The sequence below is a fragment of the Fusarium solani genome (assembly GCF_023522795.1).
Source record: "Fusarium solani strain SB1 chromosome Unknown bctg00000010, whole genome shotgun sequence".
In the NCBI taxonomy this organism is placed as follows: domain Eukaryota; kingdom Fungi; phylum Ascomycota; class Sordariomycetes; order Hypocreales; family Nectriaceae; genus Fusarium; species Fusarium solani.
The window spans coordinates 832,531-855,374 of record NW_027072147.1 but is presented as its reverse complement, the minus strand read 5'-3'; the positions used below and the strand labels follow the sequence as shown (position 1 = coordinate 855,374).

Genomic DNA, 22,844 nt, shown 5'->3' with positions numbered 1-22,844 from the left:
TATGAAGATTTTTAAGAACATTGCTGAGTTATTTACTGGCACATATTCTGTATTATCCTGCCCGCCCTCCTATGCGCAGAGAATCAATCCCCGAGGTCTTATAGACTTTGCGATAGGACAGGAAAATCACATAATCGTAACGGGAAGACATCGGAAATCTAGCCTCTGAAGGTGGGTTGACGGAGACTGAAACCTCATGTTTCACGTAGGACGTACTTGGGTCCTCGACGACAACCAAATCGGGCATCGTTGTCTGGCTGATATGCCCAGAGTCGTCTAGGTACCGCTCAAAGACGTAATCCCGAAAGAATTCAGTTCTCTCTTGCGAACTAACCCCTCCGCCTGTTGGTTCTGGGACAAAAAGGTCCTTGTAGGAAGCGGCTCGCGGGACAGATTCGAGCAACTGTTTCTCCGAGCACAACAGAGCCCAAGGGCTATCTTGAACCCCTCACCCCTCGTATGAACTTGCAATCCACAGACTAGGGCCATGCGAAAGACCTTGGATGGCCTCCCCACATTGAACGCAAAGAATCGTAGATGCATACAGCTGCGCAGACCCCCAGATCCAAAGCCGTCCACACCGAGCGGTTCATCTCTGAATGAAGGGTCCGACATGTACCCAGTATTCATGATAGGAGATCTTGGAATGCTGTTGTAGTATATGCCGACCATGATATTCTTGGTGATTATTTCGGCGTCTGAATCGGATAGGGATGCTGCAATATAGACAACTTGCCTGACCTGAGAGACTTTGTGTGTAACCATGGAAGAGCAATATTGAAGAACGTCGGGAAACAACCTCAGGTAGGTCGTTCCAATCCTGCGCAGTGCAATGCCGACCCATCTCGCCTCATGACGGGTGCGTTCGCTCCTCTCGAGACAGTCCAGCCTCATGAATAAATCACCCTCTGGTAGATGATTTTCATTAGAGTCGAATCCGGGGTAGCTCACGTCAAAGTTCCTATCGAACCGTAGTCCTCTGTTTGTCAGGGTGAACTCGGTTTCTGCCTCGAGCTTTCCCCGGGGAACAAGTAGTTTGTCGCAATGACGAAACTCGTTGGGCGAGGTGGCAAAGATACCGCTGAGCTGCCAGTTTGACCCGGCCGACTTTCTGGATTGCTGCCAGGCAAACAAGGTGAGGTCGTTTGTTGAGCGGGCGATCTCCTCCTGCAGCCTGATGAAAGCCCTGGGACCCTCTCCGTAAAGTAGAGGCATGTTAATGCCAAAGATGCCCAAGAGACAGTAGGCAATATCCTCAACTCTCTTGGTCTCCCGCTTGGCTGCCCATGAGAATCTCTTGCCAATATTGATATTCTGCAGTGTCTCAACACTCTTGAGAACCACAGTGTCGATTCCAGTGATCCTTGCCAAGTGGTCCCTCAGTGATTCTTTGGTTCCTAGGATTTCCCAGTTCTCGTTAAAAAAGCTCATGTGGGATGGTGCAATCAGCTCCTGGAGGGTCCAGCCTCTCTGAAACCACCTGTAGCTGGCCAACTCGTCGTCCAAGAGGTTGCCACTGGTATGTAACTGCGGCTCATGTATGCGAGTATACAAGTAGACGAAACATATCTTGGAATCCCGATACCATGAAAACATGGAGTTTATAGCCTCACTCAACTCGGCGCTGCTGGTTTTATCGATACAGCATGTGTCGACCCAGGCGTAGTCCAAGCCCATGTCCTTTGCGAGCTGGCACGTCTTTTTTATCTTTGCCCAGCCGACTTTTGTCTCGCGGTGAGCGATATCCGCCATGTCCTGGAACGTGACTTCATCATCGTCACCTCCCCAGGTGTGCGAGAGGATGGCATATTCGACGCCTTCAGAACGAGCGAACAGTTGAAGTGATAGAGTTGTAGTATCAATCAGCCACATGGCGTCGGCTGAATTATTGCGGCTTCTTGTTCTGGGAGAAAATGGTGCTATCTCCAGCGGCCTTTTCGCTGACCATAGCGTTGCAGTTGCAACGTGTAGGTGAGTGCTGCCTGAGGCATAAAGTTGAGCAATTCGCCGGATTGGTCAGCTTTTGAGGTCAGACCTGACGCACGACTTTTACTTCAGCGATGAGTCCTCTGCTATCATCGGGGCGGTCCTAGGCGGCGATAGAGTTGGCTTTAGTGTATCAATGAGCTAGAGGCCCGGGGCGCGGAGTTCATAGCAAGAAAGTCTCACGGAGAAAGCACCCATAAACAACAAGAGTACGAATTCAATCTGCTCGTCTCAACTCAAGAATACCTCCGAGTAACCCAATAATGAATCGCCTGTGTATGTCCTGTGTCCCTTGCGTCGCGTAAATTCAGTCCCGAGCCCCTTTCGAGATGGTGTGCCTAATACCATAAGCCATCGTTCGGCTTCAATCCCTTCTCCTTGCAATGATCGTAGTACATCTTCGAAAAGGTAAAAATATCCATCGTATCTTTTAGACTATCATCGTCGTTGAAGAACTCGAGGCTGCCAGTAATCGTAAACACAATCTCAGCACCACCGCTGACGAAGAGTGTGTGGATCGTGCCGGGGTTTTCGACTACGTAGTCTCCTGGTCTGGCAACCCAATCATACCTGGGCATCTTAGCATACTCAAATAGTAAATTAAGGTGGCTGTGACATACTCTTTATACCTCCAGCTTCCCGAGACGGTGACTGCAGTCACACTTCCGCGGTGTCGGTGTTTGCCTAACCAAGCATCGACGGGGGATCGCAGGACAACCACAAATGTTCCAGTTCTGGTTTCCATGCGCAGTGGCTTCAGCTCGATTGGGCCTACCCACGGAAACCACAAGGTATCAGTTTCGCCGTTGATGTAGACGTCGGGTGAGCTGTATTTGTCCGTGAAGGCGATCTCAGCATGATCCTTTTCTGTCAAGACTGATTCGTTTTTGGGAGGTTGAGGAGCATCAGCACTCTTTTGGGACACTTCCGGAGTGTCGTCGCTCTTTGAGGGAGCCATGGTCTGCGTTGGGCTAGGGAGGTATACACAAGAGTGATAGCAAGGAGCACCGTCAGTTTTAAGGTGGCTAGATGCTAAGGAAAGAAGGCGAACCTCGGGCCGTCCCTGGTGGATGGGGCTTTTATAGACCAAGGATTCTGGGGAAAATGGTATGGGGAGTAGATGACTATTCATCTTATAGTGATTGGCTGTTCTCCAAGGATTGAAACGCGATCGCCATACTGTCCCGGCACCACAGTGGGAACTTCTGTACTAACAGCATGCAACCTTGAACCCTTAGGCTCTTTGCGGGCAAGAGGCGTTATGCTAGGAGGGTTGCATCTCGGCCGAACTGCCCTTTTGGGTGTTGAGGGAGGCCAGTGCAGTGAAGATCTTCAGCAACCGTGCTTTAAACCGCCCACCGGCTGATGCTGTAGCTTGGACGGCCATGGAGGCGTTCAAATCACCACGCTGCTGCCGCATGCCATTACATAGAAATTGCGAAATGCATTATCATGTGCCGTCTTGCGCCAAATACAAATATGCTTTCTCTACGCTGCGGCTGACTGACAGCTGGGCTGCTTGGTCAAATATAGAGTTCGCAAGCTCTGACAAGGGCACACACCGCTTATATCCTGATATGATGATGACGAAGGACACGCTTGCCAAACCCTATGGTCCACCTGCACCCACGTCGGCTGCGTGCCCAAAAGGATATAGCATGGTTTATTCGCGCCAAGTCGTGCATCAATGGCTCAGATTTGAGGAGGAGGACAAGGTTATTTAGTCAAAAACTGTCAGTCTGCCATTAAAGCTTGGGCGTATCGTCGAGTTGTGCCTCGGCTGTGTTATTTCTGTTGAGTTGCTCTGAAGCCCCTGCTCCCAGGCCCAATGGAGCTTTTTTGACCAAGTTCGGACGAAAACGGCTTCTTAACCGTTGTTATTACTGCTGTTAACTGCTGGTGGAGATCAATAGTAAGATCGACATATACACCGGGCCCGGTTCTCCTGGAGGCTAGAATAGGCCCTGACTATGATAGATCTAATCTGATGCTACAACTCCTTCCACTCCGCGACCGTCAACGAGAATGAGAAGTATACAGCTCTTTTCGAAGAGTAGACAATGGTGCAATCCCCACGCTGTTGGTCAAGCTCCAGCTGGGAATCTCGCCCTGCACCGCCACGCATTCATACTGGTTCTTGCGCCCCAGTGGCAGGAGGAAACTTGTCTTCTTCTGCCAAGCTCAGACAAGAGGATTATCTGGCTTCTGGTTGGTTATGCAGTTTCCATGGCTGACTGGTTTTCAGCTGGTCATCTTTCAGCTGATTATCTCTCCTGCATAAACCCCGCACCTTCTAAATCTCTCAAGAGCCTGACGGGTGCCCAAGTCGCTGACTCAATACAGCTACCTCTTATGGCTTAGGTTTTGCGCAGGTTCCAAAGCGAACATACCAAGATGAGCTTCGGCTTCAGTGTTGGCGACTTTATTGCGGTTCTTCAGCTCGTTAATAAGGTCCGCAAAGATTTTCAGAGTGCTCCGAGCCAGTTCGAAGACATCTCCAATGAGTTGGTTGCTTGGTTGCGTTGAGTCTGCTAAAGCGTCTGTTGACTTATTGGAATAGGGTTAGAAGCCTCTCGATCGTTCTATCCGATGTCGATGTCACCGTTTCCGAGACCGAACTCGATGCTTACCAGCGGTCAGACCTGCAGCATCTAGTTAGTAGCTGCCGAGATGTGCTCGAGACCCTGGAAGACACGTTGGATAAGTATAGGGACCTGCATCCAGGCAGCGGAAGATTGGGAAGTCGGGTAAAGAGGGCTTGGAAGCGAATCAACTGGGAACCAGATGATATTCGAGAGCTACGGGAGCGGATCACGTTGAACACAACGCTGCTCAATACATTTCTTGGCGGGATCTCCAGGTAACGATTACACTGCCTTTTCTGGAGTATCTGCCCGATAAATGCTAACGCGGACAGTCAAACAATTTACGCTATCAAACACGGCGTAGATCGGCTAAATCTTCAGCAAGACAACGAACAGCGTCTCAGGACCCTTGACTGGCTAACGCCGCTTGACTATGACGATCAACAGCAAGAGTTCATTAGTCGACGACAACCGGGCACTGGAAAGTGGCTCTTGGACTCGAAAGAGTACCAAAGCTGGCTGACGACTGTGGGCTATACCTTGTTCTGTCCGGGTATGCCAGGAGCCGGAAAGACAATCCTTACCTCGACCGTGGTCGAAGATCTTACAACGAGATTTCGTGGCGATAAGAACACTGCCATTGCGTGCATATACTTCAATTTTCAAAGGCAGGATGCTCAAAAGCTTACCAATTTGCTGGCATGCATCTTGAAGCAGTGTATTCAGCACTTGGCCCAAGTACCGGACAGCGTGAGCGCTCTCGAGACTCGGTGCGGAAACACCAAGCGGCCGTCACTTGATGAACTTTTGAGAACACTCGATTCTGTAGTTGCTGCCTACTCACGTGTCTTCATCGTCGTTGACGCACTTGACGAATGCCAAGCTTCGGATGGCTGCCGAGCTCGTCTCCTCTCAGAGCTGTTCAAACTCCAGGCCAGGTGTGGCGTGAATATCTTTGCGACATCAAGATTTATACCCGATATTGTTGACACGTTCGAAAACGGCACAACACTGGAGATACGAGCAAGCAGTGAAGACATCGAGAGATACGTACAAGGGCGCATGGAGTATCTCCGACCCTTTGTCCGCCAGAACAAGCAGTTACAAGAGGAGATCAAGGTCGGGATATCAGCAGCAGTGGATGGAATGTATGCGTGAAAGAAATCTCGCTGTCGACATTTTGCTAACCATCGGTATAGGTTTCTTCTAGCGCAAATCGTTCTCGACTCGCTTAATGACGAGCTGGCGGCCAAGACCATCAGAAGCCGCCTGAAGGCCCTCCGCAACCAAACTCAAGGACCAGGGGAAGCTAGCAAAGCCCAAGCGCTGGACTGTGAATACGAGAAGGCCATGGAAAGAATCAGCAGTCAAAAGCCAGGCTTGAGGGATATTGCACTCCAGGTTCTGGCATGGATTACCTGCGCGAAACGACGACTTACTCAACTAGAGCTCCAGCACGCGCTCGCAGTGGAGCCCGGCACCATTCAATTCGACGAAGAGAATCTCCCCGACATTCAAGGAATGGTTTCTGCCTGCTGTGGATTGGTGACGATCGAAAACGAGAGCAGCATCGTCCGGCTGGTCCACCACACCACACAGGAATACTTTGAACGGACACAGGGAAAGTGGTTCCCAGACGCTGATGCAGAGATTACAACAACTTGCCTCACATACCTTTCGTTCGACGTTTTTGAGGCTGGGGTTCTCTATGGGGACAAGGAGCTCATCGAACGCCTGCGTTCAAATCCACTCTATGACTACGCCACGCAGCACTGGGGCCACCATGCTCGCAAGGCTCCTCCCACTCTGGCCGAGGAAATCATGGAGTTTCTCGAAAGCGGCCCGAAAGTCGAGGCCGCCGGCCAGGCGCTACTGTGCTCGACTCGCGATCAACCAGGCTTGACTACCGGCGGCGGCACGGACCCATATGGCGTGACAGGATTACACCTGGCAGCGTGCTTTGACCTTGACACTATCATGAAGTCGCTGCTTGAATCAGGTAGCATAGATCCAAACTCGGCGGCTAGGTTCAAGTGGCATGCAGACATGACGCCGTTATCTTACGCCGCCCAAATGGGCCACGAAGCCATCGTCAAGCTGCTTCTCGAGAAGGACAATGTCGACCCCGACTCCAAGAATGCTGCTCACAGGAATTGGGGCAGAACTCCGCTGTCGTATGCTGCTGAGAATGGACATGAGTCGATCGTTGAGCTACTCATCAACACGGGTAAAGTCGACATCGACGCTGTAGATGGGATAGGGTCTTTCGACTTGTTCACGTGGCCTGGTGACGGATTGACGCCTTTATGCGCGGCTGTGGAAAATGGCCACCTTGGCGTTGTCAAGATATTGCTTGCTAAAGGAGCGGATCCTGCCTACAAGCATAGCTATTCGGAAATCAGTGGAGACACCGAAACACCACTGGCCCGGGCTACCAAGAGTGGACATGAAGCTATCACCAAGCTGCTGGAGGAGAAAATCAAGTCTAACGCTGAGTCGGAGAAGCAATGCGATTGAACATTTGCCTGTCTTGTATGTTATAGGAGCCAGCTTTTATAGCGAACCCAGTTAGCTTCTCATTACATGTCGGGCCGCTGTCAGCTTGATGACCTTGTGTGCCGTTAATAAAGGGTGCAATAGTGACTCGCCTAAAATTGCCTTTCAAGGATGCGCCCCATGAAGCTGCACATGATCTGTTCTTTGCCAGTGTGGCTGATGCTCGCTGGGTGAGGGGAGAGAGAAGTCCCATGATGAACAAAAACAATGTTTGGAGAGTGTTATGGAGGAGGCTGAGTGAATTGATGAGAAAAAAGACGGTGTTGATTTCGCAGCGTGCTCGGAGACAGTGATTGGTGGGATTTGATTGAAGAACTCCCTCTTAGCCTGACCAATTGTGACACTTGAAGAAACGATCGTCGCTTTAAAGCCTCATGACATCTTTTCTTCGCGGATGGTAACATGGCAGGGTCTCGAGGCTATTCTATATTGAGTAGAATATCCGCGAATCACGACTGCAGGCCGTTGAGGTAATAATCTCGGCCATTGGCCCGGAAGTAGCAGGCGAGAGTCTAATAAATGACGAGACAGAAAGAGAGCTGTCTATATAATTCGACAACACGGCGAATTATTCTCTTGGAAGGGCTCATCTGCGTTTCTTTCTTTGCACCTGGACAAAATGCGATCTCTCCTTCTTTATCCCCTCATGCTGGCTTCCTCAGCTATGGCGGAGAAGCTTCTCTACCGAAATACCTTTGACAGCAGCGATGCTGTTGCAGATTGGGTCGCAGAAGGTCCTGTCAATGCCACTATCAACAACCACACCCTGGAATTGAGCGGCGCCGGCGGTATTGACGACCACTTTGTCTTTTGGGCTCCCGAAGTCTTCCCTGACCGCATTCGCATCACCTGGGAGTTTACACCTATCAATGAGCCTGGTCTGGCCATGTTCTTCTTTGGTGCTGCCTCTGTAGCAGGTGGTAGCATCTTTGACAAGAACTTGGCTCCTCGCAACGGTGCCTATCCTCAGTACCACTCTGGCGATATTCGAACTTTGCACGCCTCATACTTTCGTCGGCGATGGCCTGAAGAGAGAGCGTTCCACCTCGCCAATCTCCGAAAGTCGCCCGGTTTCCACCTCGTCTCCCAAGGCGCCGACCCTATCCCTTCTGTTGAGGATACCCAGGGAGCCTATTACAAGGTTGAAGTCATCAAGGACAAACGGGATGTTCGATTTTCGGTCAACGACTTGCTGTTGTTTGAGTGGGAGGATGTTGATCGCTCTACGGGTCCTGTTGTTCGGGATGGGCGTATTGGGTTCCGCCAGATGAATCCGCTTGTTGGACGGTATCGCAACCTGGAAGTGTGGAAGCTGTGAGGACAAGGCTGTATCTGTGTCCAAAACTGGGATGCATACTACGAGACGCATTTATCTAGCTTAGAGGTGGGAAGCAGGATTGCACATTCTTTCGGCTACAAACTTGGTATTCTGAATGGTCTCAGGTCCACAGTGCCAAATGGTATATATCAGCCTCTAAGTGGTCACTACATAAAAAACCTTCTTCGTTTATGTGGAATACCCACCAGAGTTTGGCTGCCGGGGCTCTCCAGCTGCGTCAAACGATCCATCCGGTAATCGCCTTAAAGCCTGAGCGGTGCTCTGTCCCGGCGCCACCCATGTGATGTTGCATCCTATCTCCTTCATGTATGCCACGGTCGAATTGTCAAATGCGTACTCGAATCTGACTTCTTGTGGCACAAGCTGGTCATGCATTCGTGGTGCGGCCAATGCCTCGTGGGCTGTCATGTTCTTTTCCAGAACATTCAACATGACTTGGAGAGTCGCTGTGATGATACGGCTGCCACCGGCGGAACCAGTGACCAGGGATACAGTACCGTCGGGACGTTCAACGATGGAGGTGCTGATACTGGAAAGAGGTCGCTTGCCGGGGCGGATAAAGTTGGCCTCGCTCGGGATATATCCAAAAGCGTTAGACTCTCCAGGGATACTGAAGTCGTCCATCTCGTTGTTCATGACCACGCCTGTCTCCGGGACCATGACCTGAGAGCCAAAGATGAGATTGACGGTAGTAGTGAGAGAGATGGCGAGGCCAGACTTGTCCATGGCGACCAGGTGCGAAGTTCCAGGTGTATCCAAAGACTCCAGGCCCTGGGGGTCGTACGCCTCGAGGCCCAAAGGTTTGCCCGTGATTTTCGATCGGACCTCCTCTGCTGTGGCGTTTGAGAGCATCTCAGCCTGGTACTCAGACAAGCCCTTGACGAAGCTTGGGTCACCCAGCTCGCTGCGCATGCCATAACCAAACTTCATGGCTTCGTCAATCAGATGAGTGCTCTCATTTACTCGGGCTGGGTCGCCGATGAAGTCATAGCCACTGAGGATGTTCATGATGGTCGCGGCAACTGCACCGCTGGAAGGAGCGGAGCCACTCGTGATCTTACCGCCTCGGTAGTTGATCTGAGAGGGTTCTCGGATGACGACAGAGTAGTTCTTGACGTCCTCTGTTGTCATGATGCCGCCCTTTTGCTTAAGTGCCCGAACCATGGCATCCGCAAAAGCACCCTCGTAGAAAACATCCGCGCCATTGACAGCAATTGCTTCTAGGAAATCAGCATACCTCTTGCGAGTGATCTTCTCGCCGAGTTTGAGCAGACTGCCTGAGGGGGCAAAGTCAATTGACCAGGCCGGGTCTGTGACTAGGAAACTCTCGTTCTCGAACTTTTTGTAGGTGGTTTTCATGAACTTGACGAGGTCGTCATGAACGGGAAAGCCGTAGCGAGCAACGTTGATGGAGGGCTGCACCAGCTTTGCCCAGGGCAAGCGACCGTACTTCTTATGCAGATGCTCCAAGCCTCGCAGCTCTCCAGGGACGCCACTGTACCAAGTCAGGAAGCGTTTAAGGCATGGGTATTTTAGAAACAACATACCTTGCCTGGCCCCCATAGATGCTGGCGTTGACATTGTCCTTGAACATGTCTTCGGTGGCCGCAGCCGGCGCCGTTTCACGAAAGTCGACAAACTCGTATCGTGAAGCATCCTGCTTGCGAGTGGGCTTGTGAACGAGCATAAAGCCGCCTCCACCAATTCCAGAGTGATACATGCCTGCCGAGAGTTGGTTACTTGCCAGCGTAGCTGGATATTAGTCACTTACTGGTTGTCCCGACACAGAGAACCGATGCTACCATAGCATCGGCTGCATTACCACCAGCACGCAGAATGTCGACACCGATCGTGCTACAAATTTCATTTTCACAAGCAACACCACCGAGCTTGTTGGTGTAGCGGTTCGAGTGCGATGGTGACGTAGCTGGGGGGTAGTAATTCGGGTAAGGGTGAGCATGGACTTGCTGTGCCAAGAAGCTCAAGAGAGCACCAAGGACTTGAGACTTCATCGTTCAGACTGTCCTCTGGATGCGCCGAGAAGAACAGTAGACCGATGATGAGGTAGAAGGGGAGGGGAAGCTTCGCCTTGTATAAATATTGCGCAACGTGACACCAAAAATTGGAGACTCTTGATAACAGGGCAACACCATGGTTGATCCTAGCAGAGAGGAAATGCGGGGGTGGGCAATTACGCACGCGAGCAAGGGGTCATAGATACGGACGAGCCTTGGTAATATGGCCATATTGTAATGAAATCTCGGGCCTTGAGCTCTTTGAGGAGGGATCGGCGTGTTAGGGTGAGCCGATATCACCTCACCTGGCACCTCCCCCAGTCCCCTCTACTGGCCGATAGAAAGGCATGGCGAATTCCGTTGTCGGTCTTCTCAACTTTCTTATGCTCGGGAAAGTTTAGTCACCGTTCTGAGCACAGCAAAGTTGCAAGGACTCTTCGAGTATAGCAAACCTTGGAAGACCAAAGACGGGACTCGCTTGGCCGGTCTACATGCCCCCTCAAGTTTTCACTACTCATGGCTTCTCCACCAAGCTTCCCAAAGAAGAAGGTCATAACTGATTTGTCAATTGCGCCCAACCAGGGCGAAATCTAGGTTTGGAGAGTCAGATAGAATAATCCCTTATTAACTATTAGGAACGAATGATTACTAGTGCTCAGACCATGGGTATCGGCAGTGAGCTCTACTGAGAGATCCAGGTCTTCCACATGTCAACAAAGATGGAAGCCCTGGCCAAACTAGTGGCAGAGGAAGCCGAAGAGTCGGCCAGGAAGATGGCCGAGGCGGCCAAGCTGTTCTTGGGGCGAAGCCGGAGTCGGAGTCTCAAAAGACGAGCTGTGCAACGGAGGGTGTGATCAGAAGAGATTTCATTGCGCTGCTTAATTCTATCTAAGGGAGCGACGAGGGTCGGCCTCTTATACCTATATTCAGTCTTCCAATATCATAGGCAGCAGCCTGCTGCCTCATGCTAGTTATGGTCGTTCACGAGCATCGTGATTTTGCCTTATTTCTATCCTCATTCCAACACGGAGTCGCGGTAGAGGGCTAGCGGTACCTCAATGAGGCCCTGAGATGGGAGGAACGACCTGCGAGAAAACGGCATGATTTGCTGTGATTGTAATGGCGGACCAAGGCGGAGATTTGATTTTCTCGGCCTCGCACCAGATAACAACGGCTTGGATGGGGCCTGAATAGCTGTACGTTGCCGTCGAAGTGGACGCAGACGAGTGTGAGGAGGCTGGAGTAGGTAGCACCGTAGCGGGGTTGCTTTAGGCGCAAGCGCCTGCTGAGATAACATCTCTGGCTCGGAATCCGTATCTATATTGTGCCATTTCGAGTAATCTAGGTGCCATAGAATCATCCTCATAGAAAAGACCCTAGTTGTGGGACAGCCCGGCTTGCACGCAGGACCTCAAAACGCAAGGTCATCCCAACACTCGGATCACCTAACGACCAATGCGGTCCAAGCCAAGCCGTAAGCTTCGTTCCGAAAGGTGTTGGCGGGCCTGTAGGGACCCGTCTCCACTGTCAGTATCTAATTTCCAGGTCTCGGTGTTCTATTGTGCCGATTCCAGTGGGGAGCTGACAGCCAATGTCGAACCAGAGGTGATCTGAAAGCTCATAACCTCCTCTCTTCTCCCCTTAACATCGTTCTCAGACGCTCAAGTTTGACCGCAAGCCTGAGATGAGCTACAATCCCCTTCCGATATGACAATGCCCAACATGGATCCAGCCCAGCGTCAAGGCGAAATTGGGGCACAGCGCCAGGTATATCAACCACTGAGCCCTCGGCAGACAAGAGCGCTTCGAGTTCATTCTGCGACCGACTCCGAAGTCGAGATTGAATGCGACCTGTTCACGGTAGACCTCAAGAAGAAATCAGGCGCAACAGTTGCGGGAAGCTCCAAGAAGGCTGGGTACGAGGCATTGTCGTACACTTGGGGGGATCCCGAGCCAACCAAGAGAATCTTGGTAAATGGGCTACCGTTCTGGATCTCTGCAAATCTCTTCGCGGCGCTGAGACAGCTTCGGCTCCCGGAACGACCTCGAGTGTTGTGGACAGATGCTATCTGCATCAATCAAAACGACCTAGTTGAGAAAGCAGGCCAGGTGGGGATGATGTTCAGCATCTATCTCAAGGCGTACAGGGTCGTTGTCTGGCTGGGTCAAGCGACTAATGATGACGAATATCTCTTCAGCCTGATCAAGACCTACGGCACGGAGGGTATGGGTGGCATTCGTGGAGGGGTCGAGGACCCAAGAGCACGCAGAGCAGCGACCGAGCTCATCGAGACCAAGCCATGGTTCCAGCGGACTTGGACCCGACAAGAGGTACATGCGGCTCACAAAGTCCACGTGGCCTGTGGAAGCCAGGAATGTTCTTTCGAAGACTTTCAGTTTGTCATGGATCGCCTGCTTCCAGACATGGATGAGATTCGGGATACGTTCAGACCCCATCGCGACCCTCGGGAACGAGCCTTGAGCGCGAGGAGAGCATACGTCTTCTTCAAACAGCATTGCGAGAGCGACATGTACACTGAGGATGGCGGATTTCATCAAGCTTGGTTCAGGATGATTATGCGAAGCAGTCTATATGAAGCGACTTTACCACAAGACAAGGTCTTTGCTGTCCTCGGAATCATTGCAGAGATGACTAAGGAGTCCTACGACGTTACAGAAGGGTTCCCGGAGATTGATTACTCAAAATCGGTTTCGGCAGTATTCGAAAGCTTCCAGAAGCACACAATCAACATCAGCCAGACTCTTGCCAGTCTCCAGATCTTCTACGACAGAGATGCCATCGAACAGGACTTGCCATCCTGGGCTATCGATCTGCGCCAAAACGTTACCCGCTTGATGCTTCGATTCGGCGTATTCCACTTTGACATGCCCTATACGGCGCCTCCAGTGCAGGCATATGACGAGGATGGGCTTTTGCGTCTCGAGGGAGCACGGATTGGAGTTATCACCTCAACAGAGAGTCCATGGAAAGGCGGAATGCACCGGGAGTTCAACTCCGAGATTTTGGGATCTTACTCTTCAGGGGTTGGACTGGAGAGCTGCTATTCGAGCCATGACTGGTGGATGCCCGATAATCAAGGCAACAAAGGCATCGAAGAGGTATACAAGATTCTTGAGAAGCGCTGCTCGTACAATTGGGCAGCCTTGGAACCCAGGAACAGCAATGTCATCGAAGAGTACAATATATCTCAACATCGCTGCCTAGTATTTGTGTCGCATCTGGTGCGAGAGGGAGATATCATGATTCATGCGTCTGGTGCCGAGATGCCTTTCATCTTGCGGCCGGATACAGAAGCAGGACGCTTCAGCTTTCTAGGTCCAGCTATCATCGCGATGGGAGTGGTGAGGAAACTAAAGGATAGGGATATGTTCACATATGCTTTTCCTCGCCGTGGAAGTGGCTGCGATGTCGACTCGCCCGAGAGCTTTGTACTCATCTAAGGCGAACTTTGGTCTACGTTAACAAGTAGCAACAGAGCATCGCTTGACCGTTATAAGTAGGAGGGTCTAACCTTGGTCTCATATTTATGTAAGAGTCGGTTGAAGAAGTTTCGATACATGTGGCTAGTTTAAGAAGCGAGAGATTATACTGATTCTCGCAAGTTTTTTTCTCGACGGGCGAATTAAGGTCCGGCTTGTGGTTCTAGTACCCCTCCATGAGCTGATCTCTTTACTACTTTCAATCACCGCCGAGGCTTCCTTTCATTATTTAAGCCCAACCCTAGATGGCGAAATATGCATCGTTCAGTGGATCATGCCTACCGAGAATGATACCGTGAGAAAGTATGCCCAATACTTCGGCCTTTTCAACGCCATTACCAGCCTCAAAGAGGCGGTGGACGGAACATCCATCAGTGGTCTGACGAGGAAATACAGGATTGCTGCGGAAAGACTTCACTCCTCCGCGCGGCTTTGTCTGGGAGCTTTCCCCAAACGGTATGTGCTGGCCGGGGCCGCAAAGCCTCATAAGATTGATGGCTGACTGAAACTTCGAGACCGTACCCTTCGAACAAGTGCCCGGGACCTACGAGTGTTGTGTAGCCGGCAAGAATGGTCCAAGTACAACGGCGCAGCTAGACTTGTAGGATACGGCCGGAGTCTCTGAATATAGCCACCTAGAGCCACTAAAATGGGCGAAAGTAGACGTATTTGTCGTCTGTTTTGCGATCGACTCAATGGATTCACTAGACAGAGTTCAAGAGAGGGTAAGTTTGGCTGTGAGTTTCTTCAAATCCGATCAATCTCACCCGACTAGATACTGGTCACTTTGTGTGTAGTGGTTGCCAGAGATCGACCACTTCCACCCACTTGTCCCCATCATCCTGGTTAAAATAAGAAAGGACTGTCACGACAGGGGATATGAAGATGGGAAAGTCGAATTGTGACTCCGGATATAGGCGAGCAAATGAAGCGGATGAATAGTGCCTACAAGTATATCGAGTGTTCTAGCTTGAAGGGCGAGGGTGTCAGGGAGGTGTTTGGGATGGGAAGATCGTGGGGGTATTTGAGCTCTTGTGTCTCGCCGTAGTAGAACTGAGCAGCTGGCCATAGTGCAATAACAATAAGGATTCTGAGAACGCAATGTGTCTTCTGTTGAAGGAGGGCCTCGGATAATTCCTAGCTATTTTATAATAAAATCCTTTTAAAGTTACATCATGCTTGTCTCACGATCCCCCCATTTTCTCACCCTTTCAAACTGCCATTAGACTTTTGCATAGCGTGCCATGCGCCACCAGGATACCCTGGACACATGTAAGCGACCAAAAACAATTCCGGACGGGAAATATAAGACGACCCACGCAACCTTGGGAATGGCACTTGTGAAAATCTCCGTAGCGGACTCTTGGCCGTTCATGCTATATAAAGGCACATTGAAAACCGCCCTAGCCATCTTCATTCCTCAAGAGATAATGTATCAACTCACAACGAGACCAAAGATTCCTCCGTGCGATCCAGACAAGGAATAGAAAGACGGCTCACACAGCCGAGCATATAAATCTGAGCCTCCAACCTCCTGACAGCGGTCTTAGGGCCAACGTGGCTAGAGTGAAAGAAAAAAAGACAATAATAGCCCACCCAGGCCAGGTTGACAGGTGCTGAGTAGTGGGGACTCAGGCAATTTGGATGGGAATTATTGGAAGCGTCAGGCGTGGCGTCAATAGTTCTTCTTCACCTTGCCTTTTCAAGTTGGGTCAGCCCGGTGCCAAGCAAATAGTCTTTAATGAAGACCTAGCTCGACTAACCAACAACAAACAGTAATTATCATTTCGGTATCTACGCAGGGGTACCTATCAACTATAAGAACTCCATCTTGCGTCGTGCCAACGCGTCGCCACAATTTGCACCGACACCAATAATTACCGCTTCATTTTCTACCCAACCTTGAAGCCTTTTTTGCAAGAATGCCTTCGCTCAAACTTATCGCCGTTCCCCTCCTAGCATTGGCTTCTTCGCTGGCCAATGCTAGCGTCTGCAAACCATCAAGCACGTCGTCGTCTCCGGAACCTACTTCAACCCTCCCATGCCCAGCCTACACGCCCGCTGCTACGGCTCCGGATGGCACAGTCTGCGAGAAGGGAGTCCAGCGCTCAGGATACCTACGAAACCTCCCCATCCTGTATCGTCCGGCAAGCCTGGAGGCATGCGTTAAGTTGTGCGCAGAGACACAAGGCTGCGTGTCACTTTACGTGGAGCTTTATGATCCCCGCGAGAGCCCCCCGTACCCGTATTGCTACATCTTTCCTCAGAAAATGGATGACAGCGAGTTCTTCCTTCCAGCCACGCCACGCGTAGGTGCCGGAACCTATTATGAACTTGGCTGCTATGAATGTGATCGGAGCGGGGAGTGAATGGATATGCACTACGTATCGGTGTAAATACAGGGGACGCATAGGGGGGTCCGGCGGCCGTTGCAGTGGATGATGTCAAGACCAAGGTGTTGTGGTTTTCAGGATCAGGCTAAGATTCAGTTCTGACCTATGTACGGAGTAAATCAGCAGGCAATCCCTGCACCAAACACTCACCGTCCTCACTGCGTCGACAAATTCTTCGCCACACTAAAGTAATAGCCAACTATCCAATACCAAGTTGGGTGTTTTCACGGATGCATTACTTGAAGAAAAGCCATGGGCCTTTCAACACATCACCAGATTGAGAGGTGTAAGAGAGACCATGACAGCACGTGACCTATGGCCACTGGCGAAATTCTCAAAGTCAGCAGCAAGCGACATTTCTTTTCCCGTCAGCACTTCGCACAACTTGGCTCAACCGAAAACAGTCTCATTGTTGAAATACGGCATGCTATATCATACCTGCAACCCCCGAGCACGCGTCTCGTCGGAATCCGCACTGCAGCAACATGTTTCATGTACCACTTGAGCCAGCGCCCACTGTCAGGGAGAAAGAGATTCATGCCAAAATGCTCGACGCCGCAAGAGATAGAGACATGCCACGCCTGCGGCAGGAGCTTGAGCGATGGCACAGGTTGAAGGATGAGGAGCTGAGACCACCTGGAAGGATAGTCCTTCGATGGCCGAAAATCATTCACCGCGAGTTCGTCTCTGTGGCTAGAGAGATGGCCAACGAAGGCAACTCTGAGGTAATTGGATACCTGCTCAACATGGGCCTGATGTTCCAAACCGACATCCTCGTGAGAGCTGCTCGCCGCTGTCATTGGGGGGTTATCAAGGCCCATATGGACAGCGGATGGTGGATTGACGGCTACCTCGGCAGTGATTCTGAACCTCCGCTCTTGGGGTACGCTTCCTCGGATAACAGGTCTATCGTTGTGCTGACAGTGAAATACAGGCGACTCATACACAAGGAAGAATGCGTTCGTGGGCTACTAGAACTTGGTGCCAATCCCAAAGCTATGTATGTCGATGATAGCTATGACATCCCACACTTGGCTGGAAAAGCAGCTTCACCTGCTGTCATGCAACTGCTTCGAGAGTACGGAGTCGACTTTAAGGAGACGAATGCGCTTCACGAGGCTGCTCACAGGGAAGGGGATCTTCAAATCGACACCATGACCTATCTCCTCGACGAGATCGGTGTTCCCATCAACAAGCTCACGTTCCCATACATGATGGAATTTTCATGTACGTGGATTGGTTGCTGTTGCGGCACGGCACTCCACTGCGCAGTTGAGACTGGAAACATGGACAAGGTTGAGTTTTTGGTTGGTAGGGGAGCGGATCCCAACGTGAAGAACGAGGATGGTAAATCTCCCCTTGACTTGGCCAGGGAGAAGGGATTTGCGGATGCCGTTCGGGTGTTTGAAGAGATTAATAACCGGACGTAAGCATTAAAGTGTAGATATTGACAGAATCTAAAAGAGCTCGCGCTTGAATCGGAGCGATGGCTATCGGAATGGATGCTTTGAACGAAACACATTCAAACGGGACTCACATGTCTCTCTTCTGAGAAGTGGAGGTTCGAGGCTGAGTGCCAACTCATAAGCTTGGAGGCCAATAGAAACATGACATCCCAAGCCACGGCGTGTGGCTGCCTGCTGTGGATGACAGGTGGCGGGAATTTTGACCAGACGCTGATAATTTCACCATTTTCAACCAGATGAGCACTTTCAACCATTCTCTTCACCATGTCAAATCCATGTGTTTACTGCTCCAAGTTGACCATCGAGTCACTTGTTGCACTCGCACGTCAAAAAGCCAAACGAGGGCGGGCGTATTACAAGCATCACAATTCCTTCGGCGACCTCGAAGTTGCGGCGCTTGCCGGTTGCGATATGTGCCGGCTGGCTCTTGAATGCTTTCAGCGGTGGAGTCTCTACGAGAAAGCCAGGAATCTTAAACGGTCAGATGTGAAGGTATGGATAGAGCTGCAACATGGGAATGCCGACTCCCTTAAGCCGCCTGAAGTGCTTGACACCATCGGCTTCTGCGTGGGGGAGACAAGCGTCGAGGACCCAGATGGCTTTGCGGAGTTGAGAGTTAGATTGATAGCAAAAGAAGGTATCAGTGCTGTCCATAACCGTCAATCATGCCTCGAGGCTAACAGGGAATCTCCATCTAGATTGTATTCCTCAGCTAAGTCCGTTTTCGGTCAACTATACTGTAGAAGATCAAACCCTCGGCTCAGCATCCAATTTTGCCACAGTCAATCAGTGGCTTCATCGTTGTGAGAAGAACGGTTGCTGGCCAACCCAAACGCCAATTCTTCCTACCCGAGTTATCGACGTTGGAACCATGCCAGTGGACGCCCAGAATGACCAAGTTCGCCTCTTTTGCTCTCAAGGAACAAGGGCCAAGTATGTTGCATTGAGCCATTGCTGGGGAGGCAAAATCGAGCTTGTGCTGGAAACGGGCAACTTGAATACGTTCCAGAACTCAATTCCTTGCTCGTCACTGGCAGCTACCTTTCGAGACGCCATTACCATCACGCGAAACCTGGGCATCCGGTATCTATGGATTGACTCATTATGTATTATTCAAAACTCTCGAGACGATTGGGAGCAAGAGTTGAACAACATGGGTCCCATATTTCGCGATTCCACCCTAGCCCTCTTCGCTGCAGCGTCTAAGAACAGCAACGAAGGAATTCTCAACAAAGAGCCTTCTCTTTTATACCCAAAAGAGGCTCAGCTCAAGGTCTTTTCCGATCCTGAGGATTATACCACTGTCATGGCATCTATGAGATGCTATTCCCCAGGGGAGTCATTCGAACAGATGTGGTCGCAAAGTCCCCTGGCCACTCGTGGCTGGACGTTTCAAGAGCAGGCTCTGGCACCGAGGTGCCTGGTTTACGGCGAGAAAGGGATATGCTGGAAATGCCCTCGAGGTCTTAGCACGTCCAAATTATCTTATGTCCGCGATGTGCTGCGCAGGGCTAAGACGATAGACCCCATCCTTCACTCTCCTACTCCTCCTTGCGACCCTAGCATCTCCATGGGTTTACTCAGATTGATGGACGAATATTATGAGCTTGTTTCTGCTTACTCTCGACGAGCTTTGACGCTCCCCTCGGACAAGCTACCCGCCATGTCAGCGATAGCAAAAGCTTTGAGTCACAAGCTTGCCCAAGAAACACATCGCCCACGTATCTCGCAGGGCTATGGGAGATAGACCTTCCCCGGAACTTAATGTGGGAAGCTATATCATTATCATACGCACCACACGTGTCTACTTACCGGGCGCCCTCATGGTCATGGGCAACTACAGACAGCCCCATCACCTTTGCTGGGATCTGTGATACGGATTGGGACAGGAGATGGCGCACGGATCTAAGAGTTGTGAGCTGCGAGGTATTTCCTTTAACCCCTGGCTGCCCTTTTGGAGAGGTCAAGAGCGGTCGACTTGTGGTGGAGGGCCGCATGATACCGCTGGTACGCAGCAGACAAGTGGTTCAGACGGCTGGTTTTGAGTCCATATCCATGGGGCGGTGCAAATACGACGAGTGTCTAGATGGGGAGAACCCATATCACTCTGAGTCACGCATATTTCCAATTATGAAGGGCGAACAAAGACTTCTCTTGACCTTCGTTGAGAAGTCTAGAGCATTCGGCGGATCCAACCTCCGTAAGTGTGGCGAGCTGGAGATTGATCAGGAATCATGCCGTGAGGAGGAGTACAAGGCCGTGATCATCTCTATCGCGGACATTGATCCCCAAGAACCCCAAGAAGAGATGGTGGCAAGAGGTATTTTGGTGCAAAGGCGGCCAGGGTCTGAGGAGTATGAGAGGATTGGCTCTCTGTACAACCTTTATATTTCATGCACGTGGCTTGATTCAATCCAGCGAGAGAAGTTGGCCATTATTTAAGTGTTTAATGGCAAAGGAAGATGCATTTTCAGATGAAGTCACTAATTTACTTTTCTGGAGTGGAACATCGGTAACAAGAGACCGAATAATTGGCCAAGAATAGCTGGAAATTGGCAGGAGGCCAAAGGCTGTTTCACTCTTTCTTTCTTCTCGTTGTAGCTAGTTTAGTAGTCTCTACAATTGCCTGACTATCATTGTCCTCATAAATCTCCATTGACGCCGTTCCCAACAGCCTTATTGGTTTTGGCCTCCGTCTCAGCTCTCGAGATAATGTCCTCCCAAATGGGAGGCTTGCAGCGTCGATCCTGACCCGCGGCCTCAGCATCGAAACCGAACCGCAACAGCGCATCTTCACTGCACCACTCGCCCGTTGCCATGAGCCCGACGGGCACCATTCCTTCAGTATCCTTGGTGGCGATTTCTCCAGCCCCCTTGCTGCCATTGGGAATCACATAGCCAGCAGGCACGTTCAATGCCGGAAGGCCGCAGAAGTTGGCTAACCAAACGTATTCCATGCTTTCCAAGGTGCGGCTTCCGTCGTTGAGACCATATGATAACTCTGATTGGCCAGATTTGACAGGCCAGCCTGCGCAAGATGTCGTTGGTGTAATTATAATCATCCCGGGATGTTGCTTCCAGAGGTACGCAAGATGCTGCATAATCAAGTTCCGTAGCTTCTGCGCCAAAAGGTAGTCTGTCGACGGGGTAGTGCGACCTAGGGAAAGCAGAATCTTGTTGGCAGGAGTAATGGTCCGAGTGTCAACAAGTAACGTTGAGGCGTCAGTTAGAACAGTGAGAGCGTGAGCCATTTGGCCTTCAGCGGCAAAAGGGATTTCGATAGGGATAACAGTGTAACCATGCTGAGCAACCAAGGAGTCGACAAGGCCACGGACCAATTTCTGTACACTGGGCTTTGCGCGGGAGAACCATGCTTCGTAAATACCGAGGACCTTTGTCACAGGTGGTGATGGCTGCAAGGCCAATGGTGGGTATTGAGTTGATGAGTGCGGCTCTGCAATCGTCTCGTAGGCGGCCACTAGAGATTCCATATCGATGGCGAGAGGGCCCTGTACTGCACAAGTTGGGGAGTGGTTCGGACCAGGCCAGCATGTAATACGGTTGTGAGTTGGCTTGAGTCCAAATAATGAGCAGAACGACGCTGGAATACGGATGCTGCCACCACCATCGCTGCCAAGAGCAAGAGGGATGATTCCGCTGCTAACGGCATAGGCTGGGCCAGAAGAGCTTCCACCAGTGTAATAGCCGGGATTAAATGGGTTAGGAGGCGTGCCATGGTGTGGGTTATTTCCAGTGGTGTCTGTCCTCGTCAATGATAGTTATAAAGTAAGGAATATTTCGACTTACCCAGACCATACTCATGCATATGCAGTTTACCAATGATAATGGCACCCGATTCCTCAAGTTTACGGACAGCCCAGCTTGTCGATGATGTTCCATCGGCGGCCTCTTCAGAATAATCATTGACGGACCCAAGACTCGTCGCATATCCATCATAGTCATAGTCATCCTTAATACTTGATGGAATGCCGTCCAGGGGTCCAATAGGCTGCTTATTCTTATACCGCTGAGTGGACTCTTCGGCTGCCTTGAGAATTCTCTCAACCTGTATTTCCCTCCAAGCGATGGAGTGCTTGCCCGGTTGGCCGCCATCGCGACGGATAAGAGGTAGGATGGCTCTGACCACATCGGTAGGGGTCAGCTCTCCAGAGAGGTACTTGGCACGATAATCGGCCACCGAGTACAGCTTGAGAGACTTCTGCGACTGCGAGAGGCCTTCGGTGGCTGATAGCGGAACCCTTTCACCGCCAGCCTCAACTTCCGACTGTGAAATAGGCAGCGGAACAATGGTGGGATCATAACGTGGCTCAATATTCATGAGGTCGGGCAAGATCTTCCGGAGATCGGAAAAGCCAGCATTGTGCCAAGCCATCTCACGGATGAACCGGATCCATTCCATCCTTCGAAATGTGAGTCAATGTTGGTGGAGCAAGGTCAAAGGACTCACAAGAAGGCGGCGACAACAAGAAAAGGCCCCGTGAGGACGGGATTGGGCCTCCTCTCGACGGCATATTGAACATTTGGCCTAGCAGCACTGTCAGCTGCAAGACCACCAATGCGGGGAACAGTGTGCACTGCACCCTTTCTTTGGCTCGGGATAGTTGAAAAACCTCCTCTCCTCTGGTTCTTTGCTCATGATGGCGATACAATACCTGGTGTTGAAGTCGTCAGTTACGTGTCAATTGTCGAGTGGTGAGTGTGTTGGTTTTATTCTCGGAGACGGAGAATACGGCAGCCGCGGAATGCCGATTGACGTCTTAAACGCGTGATCTGCATGTGCATGGATCAATTGAGCCTCGGCCGTTGGAAAAGTGACAAAAATATGCAGTCATTTGTCTTACAAAGACGAACGTTATGTGACGTCGCATCTTGATAGCTGGCGATGATGTGATGATGCAGAAGGCTCCTACCTAAATTTCTAATAGACTTTTTTCACTGAAATTTCATTGATCTCCCCTATTAGGCTCATTGGCATGTTTATC

General features: G+C 50.9%; 10 protein-coding genes across 10 annotated transcripts; 6 read left to right on the top strand and 4 right to left on the bottom strand.

Moving 5' to 3' along the window:
- Positions 1–52: 52 nt before the first annotated feature.
- Positions 53–1,872, bottom strand: MRS44_014327 (uncharacterized protein; the record flags this gene model as incomplete). The annotated part of the gene is made up of 2 exons (XM_065618367.1): positions 53–403; positions 466–1,872. 2 exons carry the CDS (start codon positions 1,870–1,872, stop codon positions 53–55), a joined length of 1,758 nt encoding a protein of 585 aa, XP_065474439.1.
- A 452-nt stretch (positions 1,873–2,324) lies between these two features.
- Positions 2,325–2,944, bottom strand: MRS44_014326 (uncharacterized protein; the record flags this gene model as incomplete). Its single annotated transcript, XM_046272284.2, has 2 exons — positions 2,325–2,556; positions 2,607–2,944. The coding sequence occupies 2 exons, from the start codon at positions 2,942–2,944 to the stop codon at positions 2,325–2,327; spliced, it is 570 nt and encodes a 189-aa protein (XP_046127548.1).
- Positions 2,945–4,380: 1,436 nt separating this feature from the next.
- MRS44_014325 (uncharacterized protein) lies at positions 4,381–7,088 on the top strand (the record flags this gene model as incomplete). The annotated part of the gene is made up of 4 exons (XM_046280239.2): positions 4,381–4,490; positions 4,547–4,846; positions 4,904–5,719; positions 5,771–7,088. The coding sequence occupies 4 exons, from the start codon at positions 4,381–4,383 to the stop codon at positions 7,086–7,088; spliced, it is 2,544 nt and encodes an 847-aa protein (XP_046127549.2).
- Positions 7,089–7,746: 658 nt separating this feature from the next.
- Positions 7,747–8,445, top strand: MRS44_014324 (uncharacterized protein; the record flags this gene model as incomplete). Its single annotated transcript, XM_046282425.2, has 1 exon — positions 7,747–8,445. One exon carries the CDS (start codon positions 7,747–7,749, stop codon positions 8,443–8,445), a length of 699 nt encoding a protein of 232 aa, XP_046127550.1.
- Positions 8,446–8,634: 189 nt separating this feature from the next.
- On the bottom strand, positions 8,635–10,478 carry MRS44_014323 (uncharacterized protein; the record flags this gene model as incomplete). The annotated part of the gene is made up of 3 exons (XM_046272286.2): positions 8,635–9,961; positions 10,014–10,188; positions 10,238–10,478. The coding sequence occupies 3 exons, from the start codon at positions 10,476–10,478 to the stop codon at positions 8,635–8,637; spliced, it is 1,743 nt and encodes a 580-aa protein (XP_046127551.2).
- A 1,725-nt stretch (positions 10,479–12,203) lies between these two features.
- Positions 12,204–13,943, top strand: MRS44_014322 (uncharacterized protein; the record flags this gene model as incomplete). Its single annotated transcript, XM_046277351.2, has 1 exon — positions 12,204–13,943. One exon carries the CDS (start codon positions 12,204–12,206, stop codon positions 13,941–13,943), a length of 1,740 nt encoding a protein of 579 aa, XP_046127552.2.
- A 1,961-nt stretch (positions 13,944–15,904) lies between these two features.
- On the top strand, positions 15,905–16,351 carry MRS44_014321 (uncharacterized protein; the record flags this gene model as incomplete). Its single annotated transcript, XM_065618366.1, has 1 exon — positions 15,905–16,351. One exon carries the CDS (start codon positions 15,905–15,907, stop codon positions 16,349–16,351), a length of 447 nt encoding a protein of 148 aa, XP_065474438.1.
- A 569-nt stretch (positions 16,352–16,920) lies between these two features.
- On the top strand, positions 16,921–17,805 carry MRS44_014320 (uncharacterized protein; the record flags this gene model as incomplete). The annotated part of the gene is made up of 2 exons (XM_065618365.1): positions 16,921–17,602; positions 17,648–17,805. 2 exons carry the CDS (start codon positions 16,921–16,923, stop codon positions 17,803–17,805), a joined length of 840 nt encoding a protein of 279 aa, XP_065474437.1.
- A 907-nt stretch (positions 17,806–18,712) lies between these two features.
- Positions 18,713–20,283, top strand: MRS44_014319 (uncharacterized protein; the record flags this gene model as incomplete). The annotated part of the gene is made up of 2 exons (XM_065618364.1): positions 18,713–19,562; positions 19,616–20,283. The coding sequence occupies 2 exons, from the start codon at positions 18,713–18,715 to the stop codon at positions 20,281–20,283; spliced, it is 1,518 nt and encodes a 505-aa protein (XP_065474436.1).
- Positions 20,284–20,483: 200 nt separating this feature from the next.
- MRS44_014318 (uncharacterized protein) lies at positions 20,484–22,498 on the bottom strand (the record flags this gene model as incomplete). The annotated part of the gene is made up of 4 exons (XM_046277352.2): positions 20,484–21,601; positions 21,649–22,262; positions 22,310–22,387; positions 22,443–22,498. The coding sequence occupies 4 exons, from the start codon at positions 22,496–22,498 to the stop codon at positions 20,484–20,486; spliced, it is 1,866 nt and encodes a 621-aa protein (XP_046127555.1).
- Between the last annotated feature and the right edge of the window lie 346 nt (positions 22,499–22,844).